The sequence below is a fragment of the Alexandromys fortis genome, unplaced genomic scaffold, assembly GCF_014885135.2.
Source record: "Alexandromys fortis isolate MF-2015 unplaced genomic scaffold, M_Fortis_MF-2015_v1.1 scaffold_3, whole genome shotgun sequence".
Lineage (NCBI taxonomy): Eukaryota > Metazoa > Chordata > Mammalia > Rodentia > Cricetidae > Alexandromys > Alexandromys fortis.
In genome coordinates, this window is record NW_026067909.1 from 18,157,653 (window position 1) to 18,180,710 (window position 23,058).

Sequence of the window (23,058 nt, forward strand, 5' to 3'; positions counted from 1 at the left end):
GTTTTTTTTTTTTTTCAAGATACAGTTTTTCTATGTAGCCTTGGCTGTCCTGGAACTAGCTTTGTAGACCAGGCTGGCCTCAACTCATGGAAATCTGCCTGTCTGCCTCCCAAGTGCTGAGATTAAAGGTATGTGCTATCACTGCCCAGCTGCTAATAGCACTTTTTAAATTTTTTGTTTTTGCTTTTTTTGTTTTGTTTTGTTTTTATGAGAGAGGGTTTGTCTGTAATATTTATTGTTGGCTGTCCTGGAACTTACTTTGTAGACCAGGCTGACCTGGAACTCAGATCTACCTGCCTCTGCTTCGCAAGTGCTGGGATTAAAGATGTGTGCCACCATGCTCAATTTAAGACAGGATTTTTATATGTACCCCACTGGCTTTGAGCACCTGATCCTTTTTTCCCTAGTTTCCCTAATTCTGGGATTATAGATAAATATCACTACACTTAGCTTTTAAAAACTGGTTTGCATTGCTGGGGATTAGACCTACAGAAAATGCTGTACCAGCATTTAAAATATCCTCCTCCCATTGTTAGTTGAACTTGCTAGGAAGGAGCTTCTACTCATCTGTTCTGTAGACTGGAAGAAAGATTGTCTGAGTCAGGAGTTCAAGACCATACTAGACAACAGACCCTTTTGATGCGGGGGAGGAGCAGCTGTGCAGGCAGGTGGCGTTCAAGTCCTAAGACTACTATGCATGTTGGAAGAAGCTATTCTGGGCTATGCCTCTTAAAACTACATGGGTTTTCTTTGGACCACCAGCTCAAAAAAATTGACATGAGCTTCACTTTGTAGCCTTAGCTGTCCTAGAACTCGCTCTGTAGACTCAGAGATCCACCTTCCTCTGCGTCACAAGTGCTGGAATTAAAGTGTGCACCACCACCGTCCAGCCCTAAGTAGTTCTTAGTATTTTTTAATCATATTCCTTTATGTGGCTTGGTTACCTTTCTTCTGTATTCCCCATCCTGTTTCCTCTGAGCTGGCTGGAGATTCCTCCTTCCTCCCAGAGCAGTAGGTGACTGTAGCTAAATGAAAGGATTTTGAATGTTTTCATCATAATGATGTAACATTGAGAAAATGTTTACTGATATGAACATCAACTTTTGTGTTTTCTTTAGTTACATATTGAAACAATAATACAAATCAATCTATGCGGGAAGGTTCCAGGTAGCCTAGGCTGACCCTGAATTCTCCACCTTAATATGTAATGGAGGAGCTTGCCTCCACCTTCCATGGTGTGCTGGGATTGCAGACAAGCACCACTTTTTCGGGTTCATGTTGGTGATGTAAACCAGTGCATACTAGACAAGCGCTTTTACAAACTGAGCTACTTCCCCGACTAAATATATAAATGAAATGTTAGTAAATAAAGTTACCCATTGCTCTAGTGACAGTTTATAAACTTGGTATCCTTTTACCTCAGGAAACATTTACATTACAATTCATAACAGCAAAATTATGTTTATGAAGTAGCAAGGAAAATAATTTTATGATTGGGGAGTCGCCACAACATGAGGACTCTATTAAAGGGTTACAGCGTTAGGAAGATTGAGAACCACTGGAACAGACCCAACTCAAGTGGACTGGCACCTGGCAGGCCACAGATTTCACTCAATGGTTGAACGAGTATTGAATGGCTGTTTCTTTGGACAGCCAGCGCTGGTGCAGAGGCTGAAAAATGAATGGATGACTAAAAACTCGGGAAGGGGCGGGACTTGTTCTCAAGTCCTAGCTCCACGTTGAGCAAGGTCCCACGTGCTCCCACCAAGGTTCTGACTGCCGGTCGTGAACGCCAGACACAGCGGACATGGCGTCATCACCCTGGTTGGCCTACCAGGAGGAGGGACCGGAAATTACCTTGGAAAGGGGCACTACTGGCCGGAAGTGGCCCCGTGTGGCGCTCGGAGACCCAGGTTCTCGAGAACTACTACAAGGGGGCGCGGGGAAGGCGGGGCTCGGGGCTGGGCGGGGCCCGCGGGAGGGCCGAGGGGCGGGCGGACCTGTCCCTGCCGGTCCCCGGCGGACCCCGCCTGCCCCGGCGGCGCGGCCATGAAGCTGAAGCTGAAGAACGTGTTTCTTGCCTACTTCCTGGTGTCGATCGCTGGCCTCCTCTACGCGCTGGTGCAGCTCGGTGAGCGGGGCGGGGCGGGGTGCGGAGGGCCGGCCCTAGGCGCAGGGGGATGAGCCCCGCAGACGGCTGCTTCCCGCTCGACCCTCGGGACTGCTCTCGGTGGCCCCATGTCTAGAACTCCGTAGTCTGCAGCTCCACGAATGCCAGCCAGGCCAGAATGATCCCGCCGCCGCCTCCGCTGCCGCCGCGCAACCCATTTCTCACCCCTCCCCTCCCTGACAGGTTTTTGAGAATCCCATGTTCGTTCTCCCCTCAAGCTCTTTGGTCCCCCCCCTCCCCCAGGCCATCTATTTCTCATTTTTAAGGTGTTAGGCCAGATGTCACCGCAGAGAAGACTTCCATGACCACCTTAGTTCAAGTAACCCTTCTTAGTCCCGATTCCTTTTTAATATTTTATTTTCTAAGTGGCCCATATCGCAATTTGTAATGACTTTATTAGTGTCTGCTTCTTTTACCAGAGTGATAGCTCCGTGAGAGTAGGGCCCTTTTTTCCCCTCTTTGCTTTATCTTAAAGAGGGTTTCCCAAGAGTATTCAATAAATGTTTATCCAGTGATGGAATCAGTGAATTTACTGACAAGTCAGTGGTCACAGACCATGGAGCAGATTGAATCCAGCCTTTTATCCAGAAACTTGGGTAAACGCTTCTCAGGTATTGCCATTAGGTGTGTGTCGAGTGGCTCAGATTTGTTATTCCTTATTAGTCTAGAAGGTAACATTAGGATCATAGGTAGGAAGGATAGGAAGGCTGGCAGATAACCAGCTCGAGTTAAAATAGTAGCAAGGCTGAGGGTGCAGTGATAGAGCACAAGCAAGTTTGAGGCCCTGGAGTGAAGCCTCAGCAAAGAAAAAAGTGACAGATGGAATTGATTAATAATGAGAGTTGAACCAGGCGGTAGTGGCACATGCCTTTAATCCCAGCGGTGAGTTCAAGTCCAACCTGGTCTACAGAGCTAGTTCCAGGACAGCCAAGACTACACAATAATAACAAGAAAAAAGTGTTGAATATAGTGGCCCAACATTTGGAAAACAGGCCAGTGGGTTAAGGGTTTGAGGCCAGCTTGGGGCCATATAGCAAGACCTTGTCTTAAAATGACAACAGTAGTCTTGGAGAGATGGCTCAAAGGTTAAGAGCACCGAGTGGTCTCTATAATGAGCTCTGTACCCTCTTCTGGTGTGCGGGCATACACGTAAACAGAACACTATATACTAAAATAAAATCTTAAGAAAGAAAAGGGACTTGGAATTAAAAAAAAAACAACAACAAGACAACAATAGAAGAAAGATAAAGTGTGCTTGCTAGTTGAAAGTGACCTGCCTACCACCATGCTTTAAAAAAAAAAAAAATAGGGCTGGAGAGATGGCTCAGCGGTTAAGAGCATTGCCTGCTCTTCTGAAGGTCCTGAGTTCAATTCCCGGCAACCACATGGTGGCTCACAACCATCTGTAATGAGATCTGGCGCCCTCTTCTGGCCTGCAGACATACACACAGACAGAATATTGTATACATAATAAATAAATAAACATTTTTTTTTAAAAAAAGTATTGGCTAGGAGTTAAAAGGCTTTTGACTCTGGGTTGCCGAACTACTTACTGTCTTGTGGTTCTCTGCCCCAATTCCCATTCCCTGTTGGTGCATCTTGGGACCAGGCCAGCCATGTGACTGCCTCTCTCCACTGCGAGCGGCAGCTGAGCAGCTTCGACAGAAGGACCTGAGGATTTCCCAGTTGCAAGCTGATCTCCGCCGCCCACCCCCTGTCCCAGCCCAGCCCCCTGAACCTGAGGCTCTACCTACTATTTATGTCATTACCCCCACCTATGCCAGGTACGGCTTTGGTACATCCAAAAAGATGGGCTAATGATGAATTTAAACTAGGATAGTCCTCAGACTAGAGTTTGCAAAATGGCAAGATAAATGATCTGTCTTTAATACGGTTTGTGGGAAAGGTTTTTTTTTTTTTTTTCCCCTATAAAAATAGACAAAGAAGTTGGGCGGTGGTGGCACAAGCCTTTAATCCCAGCACTCGGGAGGCAGAGGCAGCAGATCTCTGTGAGTTTGAGGCCAGCCTAGTCTACAGAGCGAGTTCCAGGACTTTGGCTACAAAGCTACTAGGAAACCCTGTCTCAAAAAACAAACAAAAAATAGGCAAAATGATAATAGGAAATAGATTGTTTTACTGAGTTACTGCTAAACTTTTTCTTTCCTCCCCTGAGTCAGGGTTTCTCCTTGTAGCCCTAGCTATTCTGGAATTAGCTCTGTAGACCAGGCTGGCCTTGAACTCATAAAGATCTACCTGTCTCTGTCTCCTGGGGAGTACTGGGATCAAAGGTGTGTGCCACCACTGCTCTGAGTTACTGCCAAATTTTAAAATAGGACACTAAAGTTTGAAAGAAAATTTGAGCTCAACAATGACTTAATTTCTTTTTTTTTTTAAAAGATTTATTTATTATGTATACAACATTCTGCCTCCATGTATGCCCACATGCCAGAAGAGGGCACCAGATCTCATTACAGATGGTTGTGAGCCACCATGTGGTTTCTGGGAACTGAACTAAGGACCTCTGGAAGAGCAGCTAGTGCTCTTAACCACTGAGCCATTATCTCCAGCCCCATGAATTAATTTCTTTATTAATTAAATTCTTGGTTAGAAAGTTCTAACGTTTTGATTAGATCCAGGTGTGGTAGTTGACATTTGTGATCCCAGCACTTGGGAGTCTGATGACTACTGGTTTGCATCCATCCCGAGTTGGATGGCTGTCCTGGAACTTGATATGTAGACCAGGCTTTCTGTGGCTTTGGAGCCTGTCCTGGAACTAGCTCTGTAGACCAGGCTGGTCTCGAACTCACAGAGATTCACCTGCCTCTGCCTCCCGAGTGCTGGGATTAAAGGCACCATCGCCCGGCTTCCAGTTCTTTCTTTAAAGTAATTTCAGGTTGGACATTCAAAATTAACCAAATAGGGGCTGGAGAGAGGGCTTAGCAGTTAAGAGCACTGGCTGTACTTTGAGAGGTCCCTGGTCCAATTCACAGCAACCACATGGTGGCTCACAACCATCTATAATGAGATCTGGTGCCCTCTTCTGGCCTTCAAGCATACATGCAGGCAGAACACTATACATAATAAATAATCGGTGATGCTTCCAGGCCAGTCAGGGCTCCACAAGGAGATCATGTCTCAAAATGAACAAACAAGTTTCTTATCTGGAGAAAAATGACCAGGACTATTTTTTTCTTTTTCTTTTTTTTTCGATTGCTTTGTTTTTTGAGACAAGGGTTTCTCTGTGCAGTCCTGGCTGTCCTGGAACACACTCTGTAGTCCAGGCTGGCCTCAAACTCACAGAGATCCACCTGCCTCTGCCTCCCAAGTGCTGCCACAACCACGCACTTTAATTTTTTGAGACAATGTTTCACTGTGTAGCCATGGCTGACCTGGAACTTGCTATGTAGACCAGGCTGGCCTTGAACACCTGTGTCTTTGCCTTCCAAGATTTAATTGGTTAAAATAGATTAGAATTTGTTATCTTGTTTACTTACTTGCTTTTTATTTTATGAATCTATGTTCCTGCCTGAGTGCAGGTTTGTGCACTGAGAGTGCAGATGCCACAGAGGCCAGAAGAGGGTGGCAGGTCCCCTGGAACTGGAGTTACAGGTGGTTGTGAGTTGATGTGGGTATTGGGACTCAAAACACTGGTCCTCTGTAAGGTCATCAAGTTTTCTTAACTGTTTCTCTGACTCCATTTTTTCTTTTCTTTTTTTTAAATTTTGAGATAGGGTTTCACATTGACTCGCCTGTAGCTTACTGTATAGACCAGGCAGGTCTATATTCACAGAGATCTGCCTGCTTCTGCCCCCTGAATGCTAGGACTAAAGCATAGTTTTAGAAAAACTAACTTGTTTTTCTAAAATATATCTTTGTCTAGGAGGTATAATGTGGTGGCTAAATTTTTGCTTAGCATATGCAAGGCCTTGGGTTCAATACCTAATATTCAAACAAACAAACAAACAAACAAATAAATAATATTGTTGCTAGGGATGATAGCATACTTGTAATCTCAGAATTCAAACAGAGCCAGGAAAGTTGTTGAATTTGAGGCTAGCCTGGGCTAAAGTGTGAGACTTTATCTCAAAAGCCAAAATATGTATAAAACTTATCAAAGCATTCACCTAATTTTATTTTATTTTTATTATTTAGTTACTGGTGATCGAACCATGTACAGGCTAGGCAAATATATTACCACTGAGATGCATTTCCAGCCCTTATCCATCTTATTTATTTTTTTGAGACAGGGTCTCTCTCTATAGTCCTGGCTGTCCTGGAACTTGATATGTAGACCAGGCTTGCCTCAAACTTCAAAGAGATCTGCCTGCCTCTACCACCCAAGTGCTGGGATTAAAGGTATCCATCACTCTGCCCCTCGTTTGTTTCATTTCTTTATTTGTTTATTTATTTATGTTGTTTCTTCAAGACAAGGTTTCTCTGTGTATCCTTGGCTTTCTTAGAACTCTCTGTAGATCAGGCTGGCTTTAAACTCACAGAGATCCACCTGCCTCTGCCTCCCCAGTGCTGGGATTAAAGGTGTGCACCACCACTGCCCGGCTTATGCCCATCTTCTTAAACCACTTTTCCTTCTGAGTAAACTTGATGCATAGATTAAACCATTTCCCAGCATATTTCACTTGATAAAACAGCGTGCAGGATGTGGTACCCCATACAGAGATAGGAGGAGCAGGAGTGCAAGGCCATCCTCACCAGCACGTGGAGTTTGGGGCCTTAACAACATAAGACTCTATTGAAAACTAGAACAAAATACAAAATTATTCAGACCCGGATCCATCTGATTCCAAATCATGTGCCCTATAGTCTTGGCCCAGTCTGAGTCCTGAGGTTGAAGTGGGTAATGACCTGGTCTGGAAAGGCAGGGCAGGTGAACATCTGCATGAAGTTGACAGTTAAGGTAGAGGGAGGCAACGTGGCAGTGTCTTGATGCTCGTGTGAATACCCGAAGCCCTGGGTTCTGTCCTAAATAACACGTGCCCACATGCAGAGCTTAGGCACTGGTGGAGAAAAAGCCAGGAGAGATGATAACTGGCCAGGAGCAGCTGTCATCCTAAGTGCTGTGGGCCAAGGCTGCCTGGCCCCTTCCTTCCTGCATCTCTCCCCCTGCAGGTTGGTACAGAAGGCAGAGCTGGTTCGGCTGTCGCAGACCCTGAGCCTGGTGCCCCGTGTACACTGGGTGCTGGTGGAGGATGCTGAGAGCCCTACCCCGCTGGTCTCGGGGCTGCTGGCTGCCTCTGGTCTCCTCTTCACACACCTGGCTGTCCTAACCCCCAAGGCTCAGCGACTTAGGGAAGGTGAGCCAGGATGGGTTCGGCCCCGAGGAGTAGAACAGCGCAACAAGGCCCTGGACTGGCTCCGAGGCAGAGGGGGTGCTGTTGGTGGGGAGAAAGACCCACCACCCCCAGGAACCCAGGGAGTCGTGTATTTTGCTGACGATGACAACACCTACAGCCGGGAGCTCTTTAAGGAGGTGAGCCCTGGGATGAAGGTGGGAAAAGAGGCCAGCTAGCATCAGCTTCCTTCTTCTTGCTGATGAGTGTGGATGTAGGCTGCTGGGTGCGGGTGGGGAGCAGTAGGGAGAGGGATCAGTGAACAAAGTGGTTCTTTCCCCTGGGCCACAGCTCTCTTTTTTTCTCTCATCTCTATTAGATGCGTTGGACTCGTGGTGTTTCAGTGTGGCCTGTGGGGCTGGTGGGCGGCCTGCGATTTGAGGGTCCTCAGGTACAGGATGGCCGGGTTGTGGGTTTCCACACAGCATGGGAACCCACCAGGCCCTTTCCCCTGGACATGGCGGGCTTTGCTGTTGCCCTGCCCTTGCTGTTGGCTAAGCCCAATGCCCAGTTTGATGCTACTGCACCCCGGGGCTACCTGGAGAGTAGTCTCCTGAGCCATCTCGTGGATCCCAAGGACCTGGAGCCACGGGCTGCCAACTGTACTCAGGTAAGAGGGTGGAGAAGCTGGTTCTGGGATGAGCAGTTAATGGGAGAAGTGCAATTGGTGTTTGAACCAGGATCTCTGGTCTCATCAGCTTCCACTCTGTTGAAAAGACTACTGAGAGTCAGGGAAGGCTCCTGCCACTTCCTCTTACAGATTCTGTGATATACCCTTGTGTATAGCAGGGTCATGAACAACCCCATTTTAGAGGCCGCAAAGTTCCTCCACCCCCATACTTCATGGATTATATACCAACTCTGAATGCAAAAGAGGGGGCTGGTGAGATCTGTTCTAGAACACATACCTCAGGGCTCTGGGCATGGCTGGTCGTGACCCTAACCCTTCCTTCACAGGTACTAGTATGGCACACACGGACAGAGAAACCTAAGATGAAGCAGGAGGAGCAGCTGCAGCGGCAGGGCCAGGGCTCAGACCCAGCCATTGAGGTGTGATGGCAGCTTCATCCTGACTTCTACTTATTTTAGGCACATACCTTGTGGGACTGGGCTCCAGGCCAATCCAGGATGTGGGTTTTTTTTTTTTTTTAAAAAAAGACCTGACCCCTTAGAACCAGAGGCAGCCCCTCCAACCACAGGGTGTGGCCCAGCTGCTTCCCTCCCTTCCCCCAGCCTGCCATGTGGCACTGCCCACAGGCTAGGGACAAGCAGCTGTTGTATTGAGCCAGGTCAGCCCCATCTGGGGTGGAGCAGGACAGATGGACTCAGGAGGGAGGGTGGTTAAGGGAACTGGGTAACTTATTGGGGACAAGCATGCACTGGGGGGCTAGAGGAGCTGGGCTGGACCCTCCCCACCTGAGCATGCGGATCCCCTTCCTACCTCTAGAATAAAGAATCTCAACCTGGAGGGCCTCGTGTGTCTCTTCATTTGGCAAAGCTCCTTGCTGCGCTCTAATCCCAAGAGATAGCGACAGTTTATCCCTACACAGGCCGATTCCTCCTCTGCACAGACATCAGTCCTTCAGGCCCCATCCCCTAGACAAGAGAGACAGCAGTGGGTTCCATCCACAAACTTTATTGTAGAATCTGTATACTAGCAACAGTCTCCAGTCCATTGGGCGTCACTTTCTTGTCACCCTGATCTATTCTCAGTCTGGCTGGTTCTGGCTGCAAAGGCTCCAGGACTCCCGGACTCCTCTTCATTCCAGTCTGTCTGACTGCTCTAACTCCTGTAAACTCCGGACCTTTCCTTCCTCAGCCCTAGTAAAGAATTGTAAATTTGCTGGGCGGTGGAGGCTCACACCTTTAATCCCAGCACTTGGGAGGCTGGGGGGGGGGGGATCTCTGTGAGTTCAAGGCCAGCCTGGTCCACAGTGTGAGTTCCAAAGCTACACAGAGAAACCCTGTCTCTAAAAACCAAAAAATAAAATAAAAAGGTAAGTTTTTCATATTTGTCCACTGCCCCCCCCTCAGGTTACTAGGCCTCAGGTAGATCCTCCTTGGGAGGTTCCTCTTCTGGTGGGGCCTCCTCTGGTGCTGGCTTGCGGGCAGTCCCTCCCTGTAGCCAGGCAGTTTTCAGTGTGTCTCTCAGCCCACCAGGAAAAAGATAGCCCTGGGTCTCTCCTTCCCCATCAATGACTCCTCCAAGTCCCTCCAGCGCTGTCTGCAAATACCGCAAGCCGAGGAGCACTAGAGCCTGTGAGGAACAAGTGGAGAGAGTGACTGATGGTCAGTGGAACCAGGACCAGAGCCGAAAGTGGAAGGAGGTGGGGTCCTTGGCTGACTGACCTGCAGCAAGAAGGTGACAGCCAGCGTGCTTCCCAGTGTGCCTGCCAATCCCTGCAGGTGCCCCAGCAGTACCTCATGGCACCCTTGTGCCCAGAGGTTTAGGTTGGGTTGCCGAGGATCGAAGAGTGGATGGGCATAGGGGTCTGAGAGTTGGCTTTGCAGGCAAGGCCGGGGTGAGTGGGGGTTGCAACAGGAGAAGGGGACTCCATCAATCAGGTATAAACCTTCCACATTGCTCTGGATCCGGCTGTAAAAACATAGGCCACATAGTTAGATGACTGCAGACAGAGGCCTAGAGGAGCAGCTGAGAGCTGGGGCAGTTGAAAAAAATTACTGTAAAACTTCTACTGAGTGCTTTACTAGCCGAGCGCGCTTAATTAATTTATCTCCACAGCTCCGTCAGATAGGAGCCTATCTAGAAGATAAAGACAGGTACAGTTATCTCCATTTTACAGATGAGGAATGGGCCCAGAGTGGTTTGGCAACATGCCCTGGGCAGCACAGCTGATAAACAGAGTTGTAATCCATTCTCTTTGCTACTGTGTTCTATTTTTTGCATGCCTGAGTGAGAATTTCAAGACTAAGGAGGGAGTCTAGGGAGGGGAAGGAAAAGAGAAGCAAATCAATCACTCACTCAACCACATCTTGGTCACTGGGGTCCAGGTAACGGTTGCTGACCCACTGGACACCAAACCAATCCTTGTAGCCATGGCGTCCGCAGCAGTGGTACCTCAACTGCAACTCATCCACCAGTCGTTTGGCCTGACAGTGTCCAGGCACCTCTGTGTCCTTGTAGTGAGCCAAGGCAGCCTCCAGGCCTTCCTCCAGTCCCTGGTGCAGACTTGCTGGCAAAACCAGGGTTAGCCCCAAGGCAAGGGCCAGCAATCCTCCGCCTGCAGCAGTGCCAGCCGCCAGCAGCGGACTCAGGACCCCTCGCCAGGGAGGGTAGCGAGCTGCATTTAGACTCGCCTGGCTGGCTCCTGCACCCCCTAGTCCCGTGCCTAGAGCCATCGCTCCTGCTGCCAGGGCAGTCTGGGGCAGGGCAGGGAATGGACAAGAGGGAGCCAGGAAGGTGCCAAGGTGCCACAGCTGTACCAGGAGGTGCCCGCTACAGAGGAGGGTGAGGCCACCGGCCAGTGCCAGCAGCCAAGAGAGGAGCCAGAGCCCCTGCGCCAGACGGATACGGGGTTGGAGGGGCAGCACCACGGGCAGCACCGGCGCCATCTCCCATCTCTGCCCAAGGGAGTAAGGAGCCGTCGGGGCTGCGGATTGGCTAGGGCAGGCAGGATGCTGAGTCAGCCCAGCCTAGCTTCAGCAGGACTAATGCCATCCTGACCCCAATACCCTGGGCATCCTCCCACTCCAGCCTTAATAACCCTCTGCTAGCCCCAATTCAGGATGCCTTAGTCTTGCCCTTTAGGAAAGGCCCCGCCCCCAGGCAGAAAGCCCATTTCGTGACCCCGCCCTGGCCTTTCGCGGAAGTGAGAGTTTGGTACGCCCGGCTCCGGGTTTAGTAGAGACCCAGACCTCAGGCCCTGCGTCCCCTCCCAAGTCCTCTGGGAGCCTGGGGCCCGGAAGCCCGGCTAGAGCCTAGTGGGGTGAGAGGTCAACCGTGTGTCCCCGCCCCCGGCCAGAGCCTGGGGGGGTCCGGACAGGGAAGGGTTACCTGGCGGCCCGCCCCCCCCCAGGCCCGCCCCCCCCCAGGCCCGCCCCCGTCCCGCGCTTGCTGGCGACTCCGGGTCCCGCGCCTGTTTGTGCTGCGGCGCTGGGGCTCGGGTCTGCCCTGTCACCGCACCCCGAGGAACCCACCCCCCGGAGAGTAGCAGGCCCGGGTTTTACAGCGCCCCCTCCAAGCCTGTCCCCTGCGCCCGACAGCGCCCCCCGGGGGTGGCACGGCATCCCTCTGCGCGCGCGCCCGGGGTGCTTCCTTCCCCTCTCCCCAGCCATGGCCCCCGCGGCTTAGACGCCTCCGCCGCTGCCGCTCGGTGCAACGCGGGGGCCGGATGGACGGGGCTGCAGGGCCCGGTGAGTATGGGGCGGGGCGGACGGCGTGGCCCGGATTCCGGGAGCGCCAGCCCGACGGGCACTGCCAGTGCTGGACGGCTGTCTAGTGGCGTGCCCGCGTGCTCTTGAACCCCAGGGGCTCTGAGCATCCTCCTCGGTTCTTTAGGTTGTCCGACTCTAGTTCCTCAGAACCTCCTACTGTCACTTCGGACTTCCTTAATGTCATTCTACTTCTTGGTTCTCTAAGTTTCCCTGACCGCTGTGTCACTCTGGGCCTCTTCCCCGGGAATTCCGGCTCTTTTTATTTCTGACTCCCACAGTCACATTGGGATGTACACTGTAAATGCTCTCCGTTGTTACTCTGTATACGGTCACCAGATCTCGTTCCTTACACCTTGGCCGCTCAGTCTGACTGTCCTGTCCACTTTCTAGCTTGTTGACTGTGCTTGCTGGTGGGATGAGCGGGCTGTAGTTCCTCACCCATTTTGCTCTTGCATCCCTCTCTGGCTCCCACGTACCTCGGCAGTATTCCATACCCCTCCACCCCGCCCCCACCCCGTATTCCATGGTACTCCCTGTCTTTGCGGAGGCTGGGATAGCAGCAGGAAGGGAGTTTTGCCAGGCTCATTGCATGCCCTGCTAGGAGGAGGAGGTCCTTGATCCTCTACCATCCGTCTTTCCCCCTCTGGATAAGCCTACAAACTTTGGACTGCTTGAAAGTGGGTAGTCCTATTGAATGGTTGGGTTGTAAAGTTGGGCAGGACAGAACCCCCTTAATTGTCCAGGTAGTGGCACTTTTCTGAGTGTTTGTTGCCCCTTCTCCAGGTGAGGGCCCTGCTCATGAGACCCTGCAGACCTTGAGCCAGAGGCTTCGGGTGCAGGAAGAAGAGATGGAACTGGTAAAGGCAGCCCTAGCAGAAGCCCTTCGCCTGCTGCGGCTGCATGGCCCCTCCACCTCCCTGCAGGACTCTGGCATACTGGCTTCAACAAGGGACAGGTATGCATGTCAGTACACTCATTATTCCTTCCTGGAAACTTGGGGCATCAGCTTGATTTGCTGTCTCCTCAGCAGCATTATGGCTCCTCCAGGACTGCCACCTACGTGCAGCCCTTCCTTGGTGAGCCGAGGCACCCAGACAGAGGGAAAACTGGAGATGGAGCCATCTTCTGGACCACCTGGCCTGAGCAATGGGCCTCCAGCTCTTCAAGGGGGCAGTGAGGAGCCCAGTGGGACCCAGTCTGAAGGATGCAGCAGCAGCAGTGGGGCAGGCTCTCCTGGTCCCCCAGGGGTCCTTAGGCCCGTGCAGCCCCTTCAGCGTTCTGACACGTAGGTGTCCTGTGGTGGGAAGTCTGAGAAGCAGGACTGTAGGGCTTGCTCTTCCACTTTTTCATTCTGCCCCAGCAGGCCACGAAGAAATTCCTCCTCTTCCTCATCCCCCTCAGAGCGGCCCAGGCAGAAACTCTCTAGGAAGGCAGCTTCCTCCGCGAACCTGCTATTGCGGTCAGGGAGCACAGAGAGGTGTGTAAGCCTTCCTTTCCCTCCTCAACTTGCTGTACCCCAGGCTCAGTTTCTTGACTTTCTCCCTTCCTGGGTGGGGTGGGTGACCTCATTACCCAACAGGAAGAAAGAAACAAAGCATTCCTTGGGACTCCTGTAGTGTTCTGGGCACTGTGCTGAAACTCTCCTCCGTGTCATTCAAGCCCTAGAGCATCTTCGGTGGGTAGGTGGTCTCCTGTGCTCTCCACTGGCCAGGTGAAGCAGCACAGAGAGGGTAATCAGGTGCCTGAAGTCATAGAATCAAGCTCTGAACCCAATTTTTCCTGATTCTCGTTCTGCTAACTTTTTTGTATCACAACATAACTTTCAAAATTCTAGGAGCTCTAAGTTCCCATGACATTTAATTGAGACAGGTTCTCACGCTGTAGCCTAAATTCACTTTGTTGCCCAGGCCTGCCTAAAAGGCATGGCAGTCCTCCTTTCTCGGCCTCTGGAGTATTGGGAAGAGAGAGACCTGGCAGCTCTGGTGATTCCCCTCTTGCTACGAAGTCCTGCCATTCCTCTGCCACTCCTGTACCACAGGGCAACATCCCAGAGCCAGGAAGTGTTCTTAGTGAACCTGAAGGTTTACAGCCTTGTCACTTTCTTGGCTGTGTCAGCTCATCATCCAATGACAGTGACCTCTGGGGTTCACGTGTCATTCCCTTTGGGAGACTTTGCCCACCTCCCAGATTCCTGAAAGGCAGGACAGGTGTGCGCTCTGCTTTCACTTTGGCCCATTTTACAAATATGGGAATAAAAAGGTCAGAAGAGGCCTAGAAGAAAGGGCACAGGCTACATGTTTTATGGTCCCGTTCTCTCATCTTTATATTGCCTTTTCTTTCTTCTTTCCTTTTCTCCCCCCATCTCTTTCCTTCTTCTTCCTCTCCCTCTCTTACTTCTTCCTTTGGAACTAAAAGTCCCTCTAGAGAGCTCTGTGGCTCTGACAGCGGCCCCACACCAGCAGGCTGACTGGGACGAACCTATCAGTATCTTTCCCCACCCACCTCAGGTGTTGGGACTTGATCCTAGTCTTTACACTTTTGCCTTTTCCCAATAGCCGTGGGAGCAAAGACCCCCTCTCCAGCCCTGGGGGTCCTGGATCTCGGAGGAGCAATTATAATTTGGGTATGTACAGAGAGGCAGAGGGAGGAATTTGGATGATGGAATTAGGGTTTGGGCAATAGCCCTAGGAGCTACTTTGGGGGACCTGTCAGGTATGGTGGGTATGCCGCTTTGGTCTTCTGGAAGAGGGAGGCTTACATCTCTGCTTGTCTCTGTAGAAGGCATTTCAGTGAAGATGTTCCTTCGTGGCCGCCCCATCACCATGTACATTCCATCTGGCATCCGAAGTCTTGAGGAGCTGCCCAGTGGCCCACCCCCAGAGACCCTCAGCCTTGACTGGGTGTATCCTATCCCTTCAGGTTCCATGGGATCCACTCCATCCCACTAGGGGTCCCCCTTCCTTTATAGTTTCTTTCTGTGTCCGTGGGCACAGGGAGTCCTCTGAGCCATCCCGTCCGCCCTGCTGTGGATGGGAATGTCGAGCAGTGGCTTTGCCATTTCCGTGCTTCACCCTTTTCCCTCCTGTCTTTGGTCTGGTCCTTTCCTTGACCATGGTCCCCAACACAGTTATGGGTACAGGGGCCGTGACTCTCGCTCTAATCTGTTTGTGCTGCGCTCTGGGGAGGTGGTCTACTTTATTGCCTGTGTAGTGGTGCTGTACCGGCCTGGGGGAGGCCCAGGGGGTCCTGGAGGTGGCGGCCAGAGACATTACCGGGGTCACACAGACTGCGTTCGATGGTAAGGGTCTTGGGGTTTGGGACTGGTGGGCTTGACAGGAAGAGGGTCTGGCTGGGGGTGAAAAGGCAGAAAAGAGAGTTCCCTTGCTGCTTCTTAAGCAAGGAGAAGGTGTCTTGGGTGGTCTTGAGAGACCCCTGCCTAGAGTTCTCCTTCCTCTGCTTAGCCTTGCTGTTCACCCTGATGGTGTTCGTGTAGCCTCAGGACAGACAGCTGGAGTAGACAAGGATGGGAAGGTAAGATCAAGTCAGAATATCAAGCAGCCAGGATGACCTTACAGACCAGTTTTTCTTCAGAGTTCTGATCCCTTCTCTTCCATTAGCCCTTGCAGCCTGTGGTTCACATCTGGGACTCAGAGACGCTCCTAAAGCTGCAGGAGATTGGACTGGGTGCCTTTGAACGTGGTGTGGGGGCCTTGGCCTTTTCAGCAGTGGTGAGCTGTGCACAAAGCTTCCAGATCCCTATTTATTTGTTTTTTGAAGCAAGCAGGGTCTCGCGTACCTTAGGCTGGCCTCTAACTCAATATGTAGATGAGGGTGTCTTTGAACTCTTGATCCTTCTACCTCTAGCCTCTACCCGGCAAGTGTCATAGAAGTGTGCCACCCTGTCTGTCTAGATCCTTCTTCTTGCTTAAGACACCACTCTTTCATTTTACCGGGAAGCCTGGGGGGAGCTCTGGTGTCCTGGGCTTGCTCATCCAACCTGTTCTCTTGAGAAAGACACCTATCAACTTCCTCTGCCCTCCCAACCTGTCTAATGTTTGGAATGTCCAGACCTCCAGAGCTCTGTTGTGTCCCCCTCCCCAGGATCAGGGTGCTTTTCTTTGTGTGGTGGATGATTCCAATGAGCACATGCTGTCTGTATGGGATTGCAACCGGGGAGTGAAGCTGGCTGAGATCAAGGTGAGGAGCCCAGGTGACTTAATAGGTTTGGAATCTGGGTTTGGGAATGGTGGAATGCAGACAGTTCCAGACTTATACATATACTTCCTTCCTGATTAGTGCTTCTCGGTTCTCTCAGCTTTTGTTTCTTAATCTGTGAATTGGGAACTACAGAAGTTATAACTGGGAATATAGTTTTTAGGGGATCAGTTTTTTTTCCTTTGCAATGTTGAGGGTCAAACCAGGGCCTTGAGTACTCCAGGCAAGCATTCTACCGCTGCCCCACACCTCCAGGCTTCTACCAGAGCCTTGAAAGAAGAATTATCCTGGGCCGCAGGGCTTTTGTAGACCAGCTGCCAGGGTGCAGATTGGGTTAAAGAGTGTTGGTGGCACAAGCCTGTCATATCAGCTACTCCGAAGACCGCAAGAGGAAAGAGGGCTGGGGGTATAGCCCAGAAGTAGAGTGTTTACCTAGCACACACAAGGCCCTAAGTTCAATCACTCTCAGCACTGTAATACAAATAAATTGAAGAGTCAAGAGCTGGGTGTAGTGGTTCATGCCTGTAATTCCAGCACTTGAAAAGCTCAAGTGGGATCACTGAGAGTTCTAGGCCAGGCTGCTCTATAGAGTAAGAAGTTGTCTCAACAAACAACAGAAAAAAAAAAAAGCCACTGGTGGTGCATATGTTTAAACTTAGCACTTGGAGGCAGGAGGATAAGGAGTTCAAAGTTCATCATCAGCTGGCTACATTGGTAGCTCCAGGACAACCAGAGGTACATGAGACTCTGTCACAAGAAACAAAACAGAACCAAATGCCAGGTATGGTGGCACACACCTTTAATTCCAGCACTTGGGAGGCAAAGGCAGGAGGATCTCTGAGTTTGAGGCCAGCCTGGTCTACAAAGTGAGTTCCAAGACAGCCAGGACTACACCGAGAAACCCTGTCTCTAAAAACAAAACAGAGCAAACAAAAAATTGAAGCGTCAAAGACAATGAGTGTCTCAGGACATAGGGTGACTGAATCAAGTGTCTTCCTTTCTTCAGAGTACGAATGACTCAGTCCTGGCTGTGGGCTTCAGCCCTCGTGACAGCAGCTGTATTGTCACCAGTGGAAAATCTCATGTTCACTTTTGGAACTGGAGTAGTGGAGCAGGGGTTCCTGGGAATGGGACCCTTGCCCGGAAACAGGGTGTTTTTGGGGTGAGGTGTGGATGGGTGAGGTGGTGGGGAGGGAAGTGGGACTGGGTACTATAACTCCAATGTGCCCCAGCACCCCCAACTGTCCTGTGATCTGGTGTTTGCCATTCCCTTTGACCTCTGATCTCTGCCTCCTCCAGAAATACAAGAAACCCAAGTTTATCTCTTGCTTTGTCTTCCTCCCTGATGGGAACATTCTCACTGGAGACTCCGAGGGGAACATTCTCACTTGGGGGCGGAGTGTCTCTGATTCCAAGACCCCAGGCAGGGGTGGGGCTAAAGGTACGTGATTGAGGGTAGCATCTAGGATGTTGGTATCTCAGAAATTCAGTAGGAACAGAGTAGAGAGTTTCCCAAATTTTCATCTTCAGAACCTATGGGGGGCTAGTCTAGAAGGATGGGGAGCCATATGGTAAAGGAGAGAAGGCTAGGGACTTGAGTTTGTCAGATCTCAAATTCAAAGTTCAGTTTTGCCACTATTACTGTGGGCTGAATTGGCAGCCGCTAAGCTTAGCGAGTCTTCTGTAGGTGCTCATAGCTAAGAGAAACGTGTTATCTTGTGTTGTGATGGTCTAAGCTGCCCTTTCCCTATTTCCCTGAACTCTTAAGAGCATGACTTACCTAGGGTTTTACCAACAGAGACCTACACAATCGTGGCCCAGGCGCACGCTCATGAGGGTTCCATCTTTGCTCTGTGTCTCCGACGGGACGGGACAGTGCTTAGTGGTGGCGGGCGGGACCGACGGCTGGTACAGTGGGGGCCTGGGTTGGTGGCCCTCCAGGAGGCTGAGGTGAGAGATTGGCTGAGGTCAAGGAAGGGAGGAGGGAAGAGGAATGGTCAGTGTGCTTTTGACATCCTCTTATTACTCTGTAGATTCCAGAACACTTTGGAGCTGTGAGGGCCATTGCTGAAGGGCTTGGCTCTGAGCTGCTGGTGGGAACCACGAAGAATGCGTTACTGAGGGGAGACCTGGCTCAGGGCTTCTCCCCTGTTATTCAGGTTAGGGAGCCAAAAGCCCGGGAAAGAAGTAGGGAAGGGAGTTGGGGAAGAGCGGTGGTAACAAACATTGTTCTGCTGCAGGGCCACACTGACGAGCTGTGGGGACTTTGTACACATCCCTCCCAGAACCGCTTCCTTACCTGCGGCCATGACCGGCAGCTCTGCCTGTGGGATGGGGAAGGCCATGCTCTGGCCTGGAGCATGGACTTAAAGGTAGAGTCAGCTGCTCTTGATCCACCATGCTACACCTGTTCTTACTCCCTAACATTGCCTTTCCTTCTACATTTGGAACAACCAGTTATGTTATGGTTATCGGCTATTCCAACAGAAATTCTGTACAGACTGGTAAAAGTGATGCCTTGTGCTACCTGGGCATTGCTGTTGCCTCAGACCTCATCTTGATTCAGCAACTAAGTAAGTTTATCTGTAGCACAGCTAAGTGGTTCAGTGTCTTTTCCTTACGAGGGTCCAAGAGGCCTGTCTGTCCCAGGTCTCCCAAACCCCTCTTTTCTGGTTGCCTTGGGAGGGTCCTTTGAAGTTATTAAGTTTACAAGGTGTCCATCCGACTTTATTAAACTTATTTTTAACTAGCATTTGTCTACATAATTTTGAGTGTGACCAGGCCCTTTCCTCCCCCAACTCCAAGTCCCCCGTTCTCTGCACCCTCACATCTCTAGTAATCGCCCTTACACGTCTGTATTCTCTCTCCTCTCCACCCTGTGCCTGATGCCTCTCCCCTGTCTCACAGGCCCCTTATAAAAGCATTTTCCTAAATGTACCTTCTTTTCCCAGGAGACGGGTCTGTGTGCTGACTTCCACCCAAGTGGGGCAGTTGTGGTTGTAGGACTGAACACAGGGAGGTGAGAACACCACATCTCTGGAGAAAAGCAGGAAGGTCTGGGAAGGGTTCTTGGTAACAGGAGAAGGGACGAGGTGACCAAGGCTAACTTAAGTGTTGAACCTTTTTTTCGGGGGGTGCTTCTCTGTAGCCCAGGCCTCCCCTCTCTTGCTGTCACCAAGCCTTCCTCAGCTATATTCTTGTGTTTGGGAGCAGAATGGGATGTCAGCCCAGGAGGAGGAAGCAGTGGGACTCGGAGGGGTGGGTGTGGGTGGGCAAACAGGGAAGTGACAGGCTTACCGACTCCACAAAGTTTTTGTGGTAGGCCTGGTCTGTAGTTTTTGACTTCTTTTCCAGGAGGCATCAGAAACCCTCCCTCAGCTTCTCTCTGCCCTTAGCCCCTTCCCATTCCCCAGCAATGGTGCCCTCTCCAGACATCACAGCCTTCTCAAGTTCTCTGTCTCATCCTAACTCCTTGCCTAGGGTCTCACACCCTGCCCTCCCACTGCCCTCCCTTCTCCCTTTCAGGTGGTTGGTTTTGGACACAGAGACCAGAGAGGTTGTGTCTGATGTCACGGATGGCAATGAACAGCTCTCAGTTGTCCGGTACAGCCCAGGTGGGAGCCACCCCCGCCCTGGACTTGGATCCTGCTCTGGCTCTTCTGTGTCTGAATAACTCTCTTTGTAGATGGGTTGTACCTGGCTATTGGTTCCCATGACAACATGATCTACATCTATAGCGTTTCCAGTTGTGGTACTAAGGCCAGCCGCTTTGGCAGATGTATGGTAAGGACGCTAGGGTGGAAGGAAGGTGGGATTTGTTAATTGTGCACAGTAACTGGGGTCTGATGCATTAAGGGCTAGTCTGGAGATGGGAAATGGTAGCTATCTTGTCAAATTCTTGACTCTTGTTCCCCAGGGACACTCCAGTTTTATCACTCACCTTGACTGGTCCAAGGATGGGAATTTCATCATGTCCAATTCTGGGGACTATGAGATTCTTTACTGTGAGTGGCAGGGTGATGGGGATAATTGAAATGTGTGTTTGTGTTTTTGTTTTATTTGGTTTGGTTTGCATCAGACTGACCTGGAATTCTCTGTGTGGCCCCTGCTGCCTTTCCATCTGTCACCCTCCTAGTGACTGTAGATGAGGGTCTGATAGGAGGCTCCTAGTCAGGAGGAATGGTGGTGTTAGAGGAGTAGCAAACAGAGGGGTGGATATGGAGAACTGTACACATAGGACAGAGCCTGTGACTAGGTGAAGAACAGTTTCACACCATGTCTTCTTTACATAAGAATGGCCAGTTGGCCAGTTATGGTAGCACATGCCTTTTATCAGGGAGCTTCAGAGACAGAGACAGAGGAATCTCTATGAGTTCCAGGCCAGCCAAGGCAACTTAGCAAGACCCTGTCTCAAAAAACAAAAAGCCTGGCATTGGGGACACACACATTTAGTCTCCAGCACTCAGCAGATAGCTCTCTGAGTTTGGGGCCAGCCTAGCCTATACTATGAGTTCCAGGGCAGCCAGGGCTACAAAGAGAAAACCCGACTTGAAAAAACAAAAAACAAACAAACAAAAAAAAGAAACACCCTCCCCCACCACACAAACCTTCACCAATGCCAGGTGATGGTGGTGCTCACCTTTAATCCCAGCACTTGAGAGGCAGAGGCAGGTGAATCTCAGGAACAATGCAGTAAGAAAAGATTGTCTTCCTGTAGTTTCTCAGGGCAGGTGTGAAGGGGCTAACTTATTTAGGAAGGAAAACTGATGGAAACTGTTAGAATTTATCCAGAGGTTGAGGCAGGAGGGTGGGAGTTCCAGGCATGTCTATGCGAGTCTCTCTCTTTTCAAGACAGGGTTTCCTCTATATTACCCTGGCTGTCCTGGAACTCAGGTTGTACAGCAAGGTGGCCTGGAGGCAGACTCTAAGATCTGTCTGACTCTTCAGGTGTGAGCCACCATGCCAGGTTTAGACTATTTTTTTTTTTTGGTTTGTTTTTTGAGACAAGGTTTGTGTGTGTGTGTGTGTAATATTTGTCCTTGGCTATTCTAGAACTGACTCTGAAAGCTGGGCAATGGTGGCGCACGCCTTTGATCCCAGCATTTAGGAGGCAGTTCCAGGACAGGCTCCAAAGCCACAAAGAAACCCTGTGTCAAAAAAAAAAAAAAAAAAAAAAAAAGCTAGTTCTGTAGATCAGGCTGGCCTGGAACTCAAAGACATCCACCTGCCTCTGCCTGCTGAGTGTTGGAATTAACCGGGCGCACCACCACCAGGCTGGGCTTAAGACTATTTTTTTTAAATATTTATTTATTATGTATACAATATTTTGTCTGTGTGTATGCCTTCAGGCCAGAAGAGGGCACCAGACCCCATTATAGATGGTTGTGAGCCACCATGTGGTTGCTGGGAATTGAACTCAGGACCTTTGGAAGAGCAGGCAATGCTCTTAACTGCTGAGCCATCTCTCCAGCCCCAGCTTAAGACTATTTTAAAGCCAAACCAAATCAAACAACTTCAGTGAGACTCAGTAAGCACAAAGTGAGGTTCATAACGGCTGGCTGGTTATGCCTGTGATCAGGTCATGGTCACTACTGAGCTGGTTGGGACAATTTCTACCTAGGGGACGTGGCTGGAGGCTGCAAACTACTAAGGAATCGCTATGAGAGCAGAGACCGGGAGTGGGCTACCTACACCTGTGTGTTGGGCTTCCACGTCTATGGTGAGCAGTGAAACCTTTAGGAGGGCTAGGAAAACAAGGTGGAACCAGTTCTGGGATCAGAATGTTGGGTGTGTGTCAAGTGTCACAGGGTGGGCATCAGAGTAGCAAATACAGGCCAAAAGGACTCTTTGGCTCTTGGGACTGGGAAGGATTGTCGAGTGGAAACCCTAAACACTGTAGCTCTATGCTGTGGGAAGCGTCCTAGTGGCTGAGGCTACCTGTTGTATTAGGTGTGTGGCCTGATGGCTCTGATGGGACAGACATCAACTCCCTATGCCGCTCCCACAATGAACGTGTGGTGGCTGTAGCGGACGACTTCTGCAAAGTGCACCTTTTCCAGTATCCGTGTGCTCGAGCCAAGGTGAGGCCTTGGGGGACCGTTGGGTCCAGGTGGGTAAGCATGGGATCTTGCCACTGCTGCAACTGACTTTTTTTCTGGTCCAGGCGCCAAGTCGTATGTACTCAGGCCACGGCAGCCACGTGACTAGCGTCCGGTTCACGCATGACGATTCGTACCTCGTCTCCCTAGGTGGCAAGGATGCCAGCATCTTTCAGTGGCGTGTGTTGGGCGCTGGGGGCTCTGGGCCCACTCCTGCCACGCCTTCTAGAACTCCCTCTCTGTCCCCCGCCTCCTCCCTGGACGTGTGATCAATGCTGGATGGCCTTGTCCCGCCGTGGCCAAAACACCTAGGACCAAGGGCAGTCCTTTTCCTGGGCTGGCTTTTTCTTTAACTTCAGTACATTCCCAATTGCGCATTTTCCTGGAGGGGCGAACCGCTCCATTGCAACACGATAATGACTTGCTGGCTGAGCCGGGCAACCCTTTGCCTGGTGAGGGGCAATAAAAAGAAAAAAAAAAAGTCACCGCCTGGTGTTTTGTGGAGTGCGGTGGGTACCTCAGGGGCCCAGTGGGTTGGTATAAAAAAAAAAAAAAGTGCAGGGCGGGAAGGGAAAAAAAACGGAGCTCGGACCAAATATGCAAATAACAGGCAAAGCAGCTTGCAAATAACCTCAAGAAGCGCGAGAGCGCGCGGGCGCCTTTGAGGCCACTGTCGGAGCTGCAGCAGCGACCCACAGTGCAAAGAGTTAAATTTGGCTCCCTACCGCCCTCGGGGGCGGGGTCGAGTTGCAACGGAAATAACCGAGCGCGGGGCCGCGGCTGAGCGAAAGGAGCCGAGTTCCTTCCGGAAGTGGCCGATCTGCGGGGTCTT

General features: G+C 50.8%; 3 protein-coding genes across 6 annotated transcripts; 2 read left to right on the forward strand and 1 right to left on the reverse strand.

Moving 5' to 3' along the window:
* The first annotated feature begins 1,867 nt into the window (after positions 1 to 1,867).
* On the forward strand, positions 1,868 to 8,986 carry B3gat3 (beta-1,3-glucuronyltransferase 3). 2 transcript variants are annotated; one of them, XM_050137200.1, is made up of 5 exons: positions 1,868 to 2,131; positions 3,780 to 3,954; positions 7,298 to 7,658; positions 7,838 to 8,128; positions 8,476 to 8,986. In XM_050137200.1, the coding sequence occupies exons 1-5, from the start codon at positions 2,050 to 2,052 to the stop codon at positions 8,572 to 8,574; spliced, it is 1,008 nt and encodes a 335-aa protein (XP_049993157.1). In that variant the 5' UTR covers positions 1,868 to 2,049; the 3' UTR covers positions 8,575 to 8,986. The 2 variants fall into 2 exon arrangements, with proteins under 2 accessions (XP_049993157.1, XP_049993158.1); XM_050137201.1 differs by lacking the exon at positions 1,868 to 2,131 and having other exon boundaries at positions 3,886 to 3,954; positions 6,418 to 7,658.
* Positions 8,987 to 9,165: 179 nt separating this feature from the next.
* On the reverse strand, positions 9,166 to 11,200 carry Rom1 (retinal outer segment membrane protein 1). Its single transcript, XM_050137199.1, has 3 exons — positions 10,502 to 11,200; positions 9,868 to 10,114; positions 9,166 to 9,775 (listed from the first exon to the last, which is right to left on the reverse strand). Exons 1-3 carry the CDS (start codon positions 11,089 to 11,091, stop codon positions 9,557 to 9,559), a joined length of 1,056 nt encoding a protein of 351 aa, XP_049993156.1. The 5' UTR covers positions 11,092 to 11,200; the 3' UTR covers positions 9,166 to 9,556.
* Positions 11,201 to 11,383: 183 nt separating this feature from the next.
* On the forward strand, positions 11,384 to 22,688 carry Eml3 (EMAP like 3). Of its 3 annotated transcripts, none has more exons than XM_050137192.1 (22): positions 11,385 to 11,892; positions 12,697 to 12,868; positions 12,941 to 13,198; positions 13,277 to 13,390; positions 14,469 to 14,536; positions 14,692 to 14,815; positions 15,041 to 15,211; positions 15,375 to 15,444; positions 15,531 to 15,641; positions 16,015 to 16,110; positions 17,135 to 17,290; positions 17,428 to 17,569; positions 17,927 to 18,078; positions 18,162 to 18,287; positions 18,369 to 18,500; positions 19,080 to 19,147; positions 19,654 to 19,742; positions 19,814 to 19,911; positions 20,045 to 20,132; positions 21,749 to 21,847; positions 22,078 to 22,208; positions 22,292 to 22,687. In XM_050137192.1, exons 1-22 carry the CDS (start codon positions 11,871 to 11,873, stop codon positions 22,493 to 22,495), a joined length of 2,691 nt encoding a protein of 896 aa, XP_049993149.1. In that variant the 5' UTR covers positions 11,385 to 11,870; the 3' UTR covers positions 22,496 to 22,687. The 3 variants fall into 3 exon arrangements, with proteins under 3 accessions (XP_049993151.1, XP_049993149.1, XP_049993150.1); XM_050137193.1 differs by having other exon boundaries at positions 11,570 to 11,892; positions 12,944 to 13,198; positions 22,292 to 22,686; XM_050137194.1 differs by lacking the exon at positions 17,135 to 17,290 and having other exon boundaries at positions 11,384 to 11,892; positions 22,292 to 22,688.
* The last annotated feature ends 370 nt before the right edge of the window (positions 22,689 to 23,058 follow it).

What these genes read in the sequence shown, in the direction of transcription:
- B3gat3 (XM_050137200.1), top strand. Translation starts at nt 2,050, where the DNA reads ATGAAGCTGAAGCTGAAGAACGTGTTTCTTGCCTACTTCCTGGTGTCG. An exon ending in CTACGCGCTGGTGCAGCTCG is followed by an intron (nt 2,132 to 3,779) that starts GTGAGCGGGGCG and finishes TCTTGGGACCAG; the next exon opens with GCCAGCCATGTGACTGCCTC. An exon ending in ATTACCCCCACCTATGCCAG is followed by an intron (nt 3,955 to 7,297) that starts GTACGGCTTTGG and finishes CTCCCCCTGCAG; the next exon opens with GTTGGTACAGAAGGCAGAGC.
- Rom1 (XM_050137199.1), bottom strand. Translation starts at nt 11,091, where the DNA reads ATGGCGCCGGTGCTGCCCGTGGTGCTGCCCCTCCAACCCCGTATCCGT. An exon ending in AGTGACCAAGATGTGGTTGA is followed by an intron (nt 10,115 to 10,501) that starts GTGAGTGATTGA and finishes ATGTTTTTACAG; the next exon opens with CCGGATCCAGAGCAATGTGG. An exon ending in CTGTCACCTTCTTGCTGCAG is followed by an intron (nt 9,776 to 9,867) that starts GTCAGTCAGCCA and finishes TGTTCCTCACAG; the next exon opens with GCTCTAGTGCTCCTCGGCTT.
- Eml3 (XM_050137192.1), top strand. Translation starts at nt 11,871, where the DNA reads ATGGACGGGGCTGCAGGGCCCG. An exon ending in CTGGCTTCAACAAGGGACAG is followed by an intron (nt 12,869 to 12,940) that starts GTATGCATGTCA and finishes CTGTCTCCTCAG; the next exon opens with CAGCATTATGGCTCCTCCAG. An exon ending in ACCCTCAGCCTTGACTGGGT is followed by an intron (nt 14,816 to 15,040) that starts GTATCCTATCCC and finishes TCCCCAACACAG; the next exon opens with TTATGGGTACAGGGGCCGTG.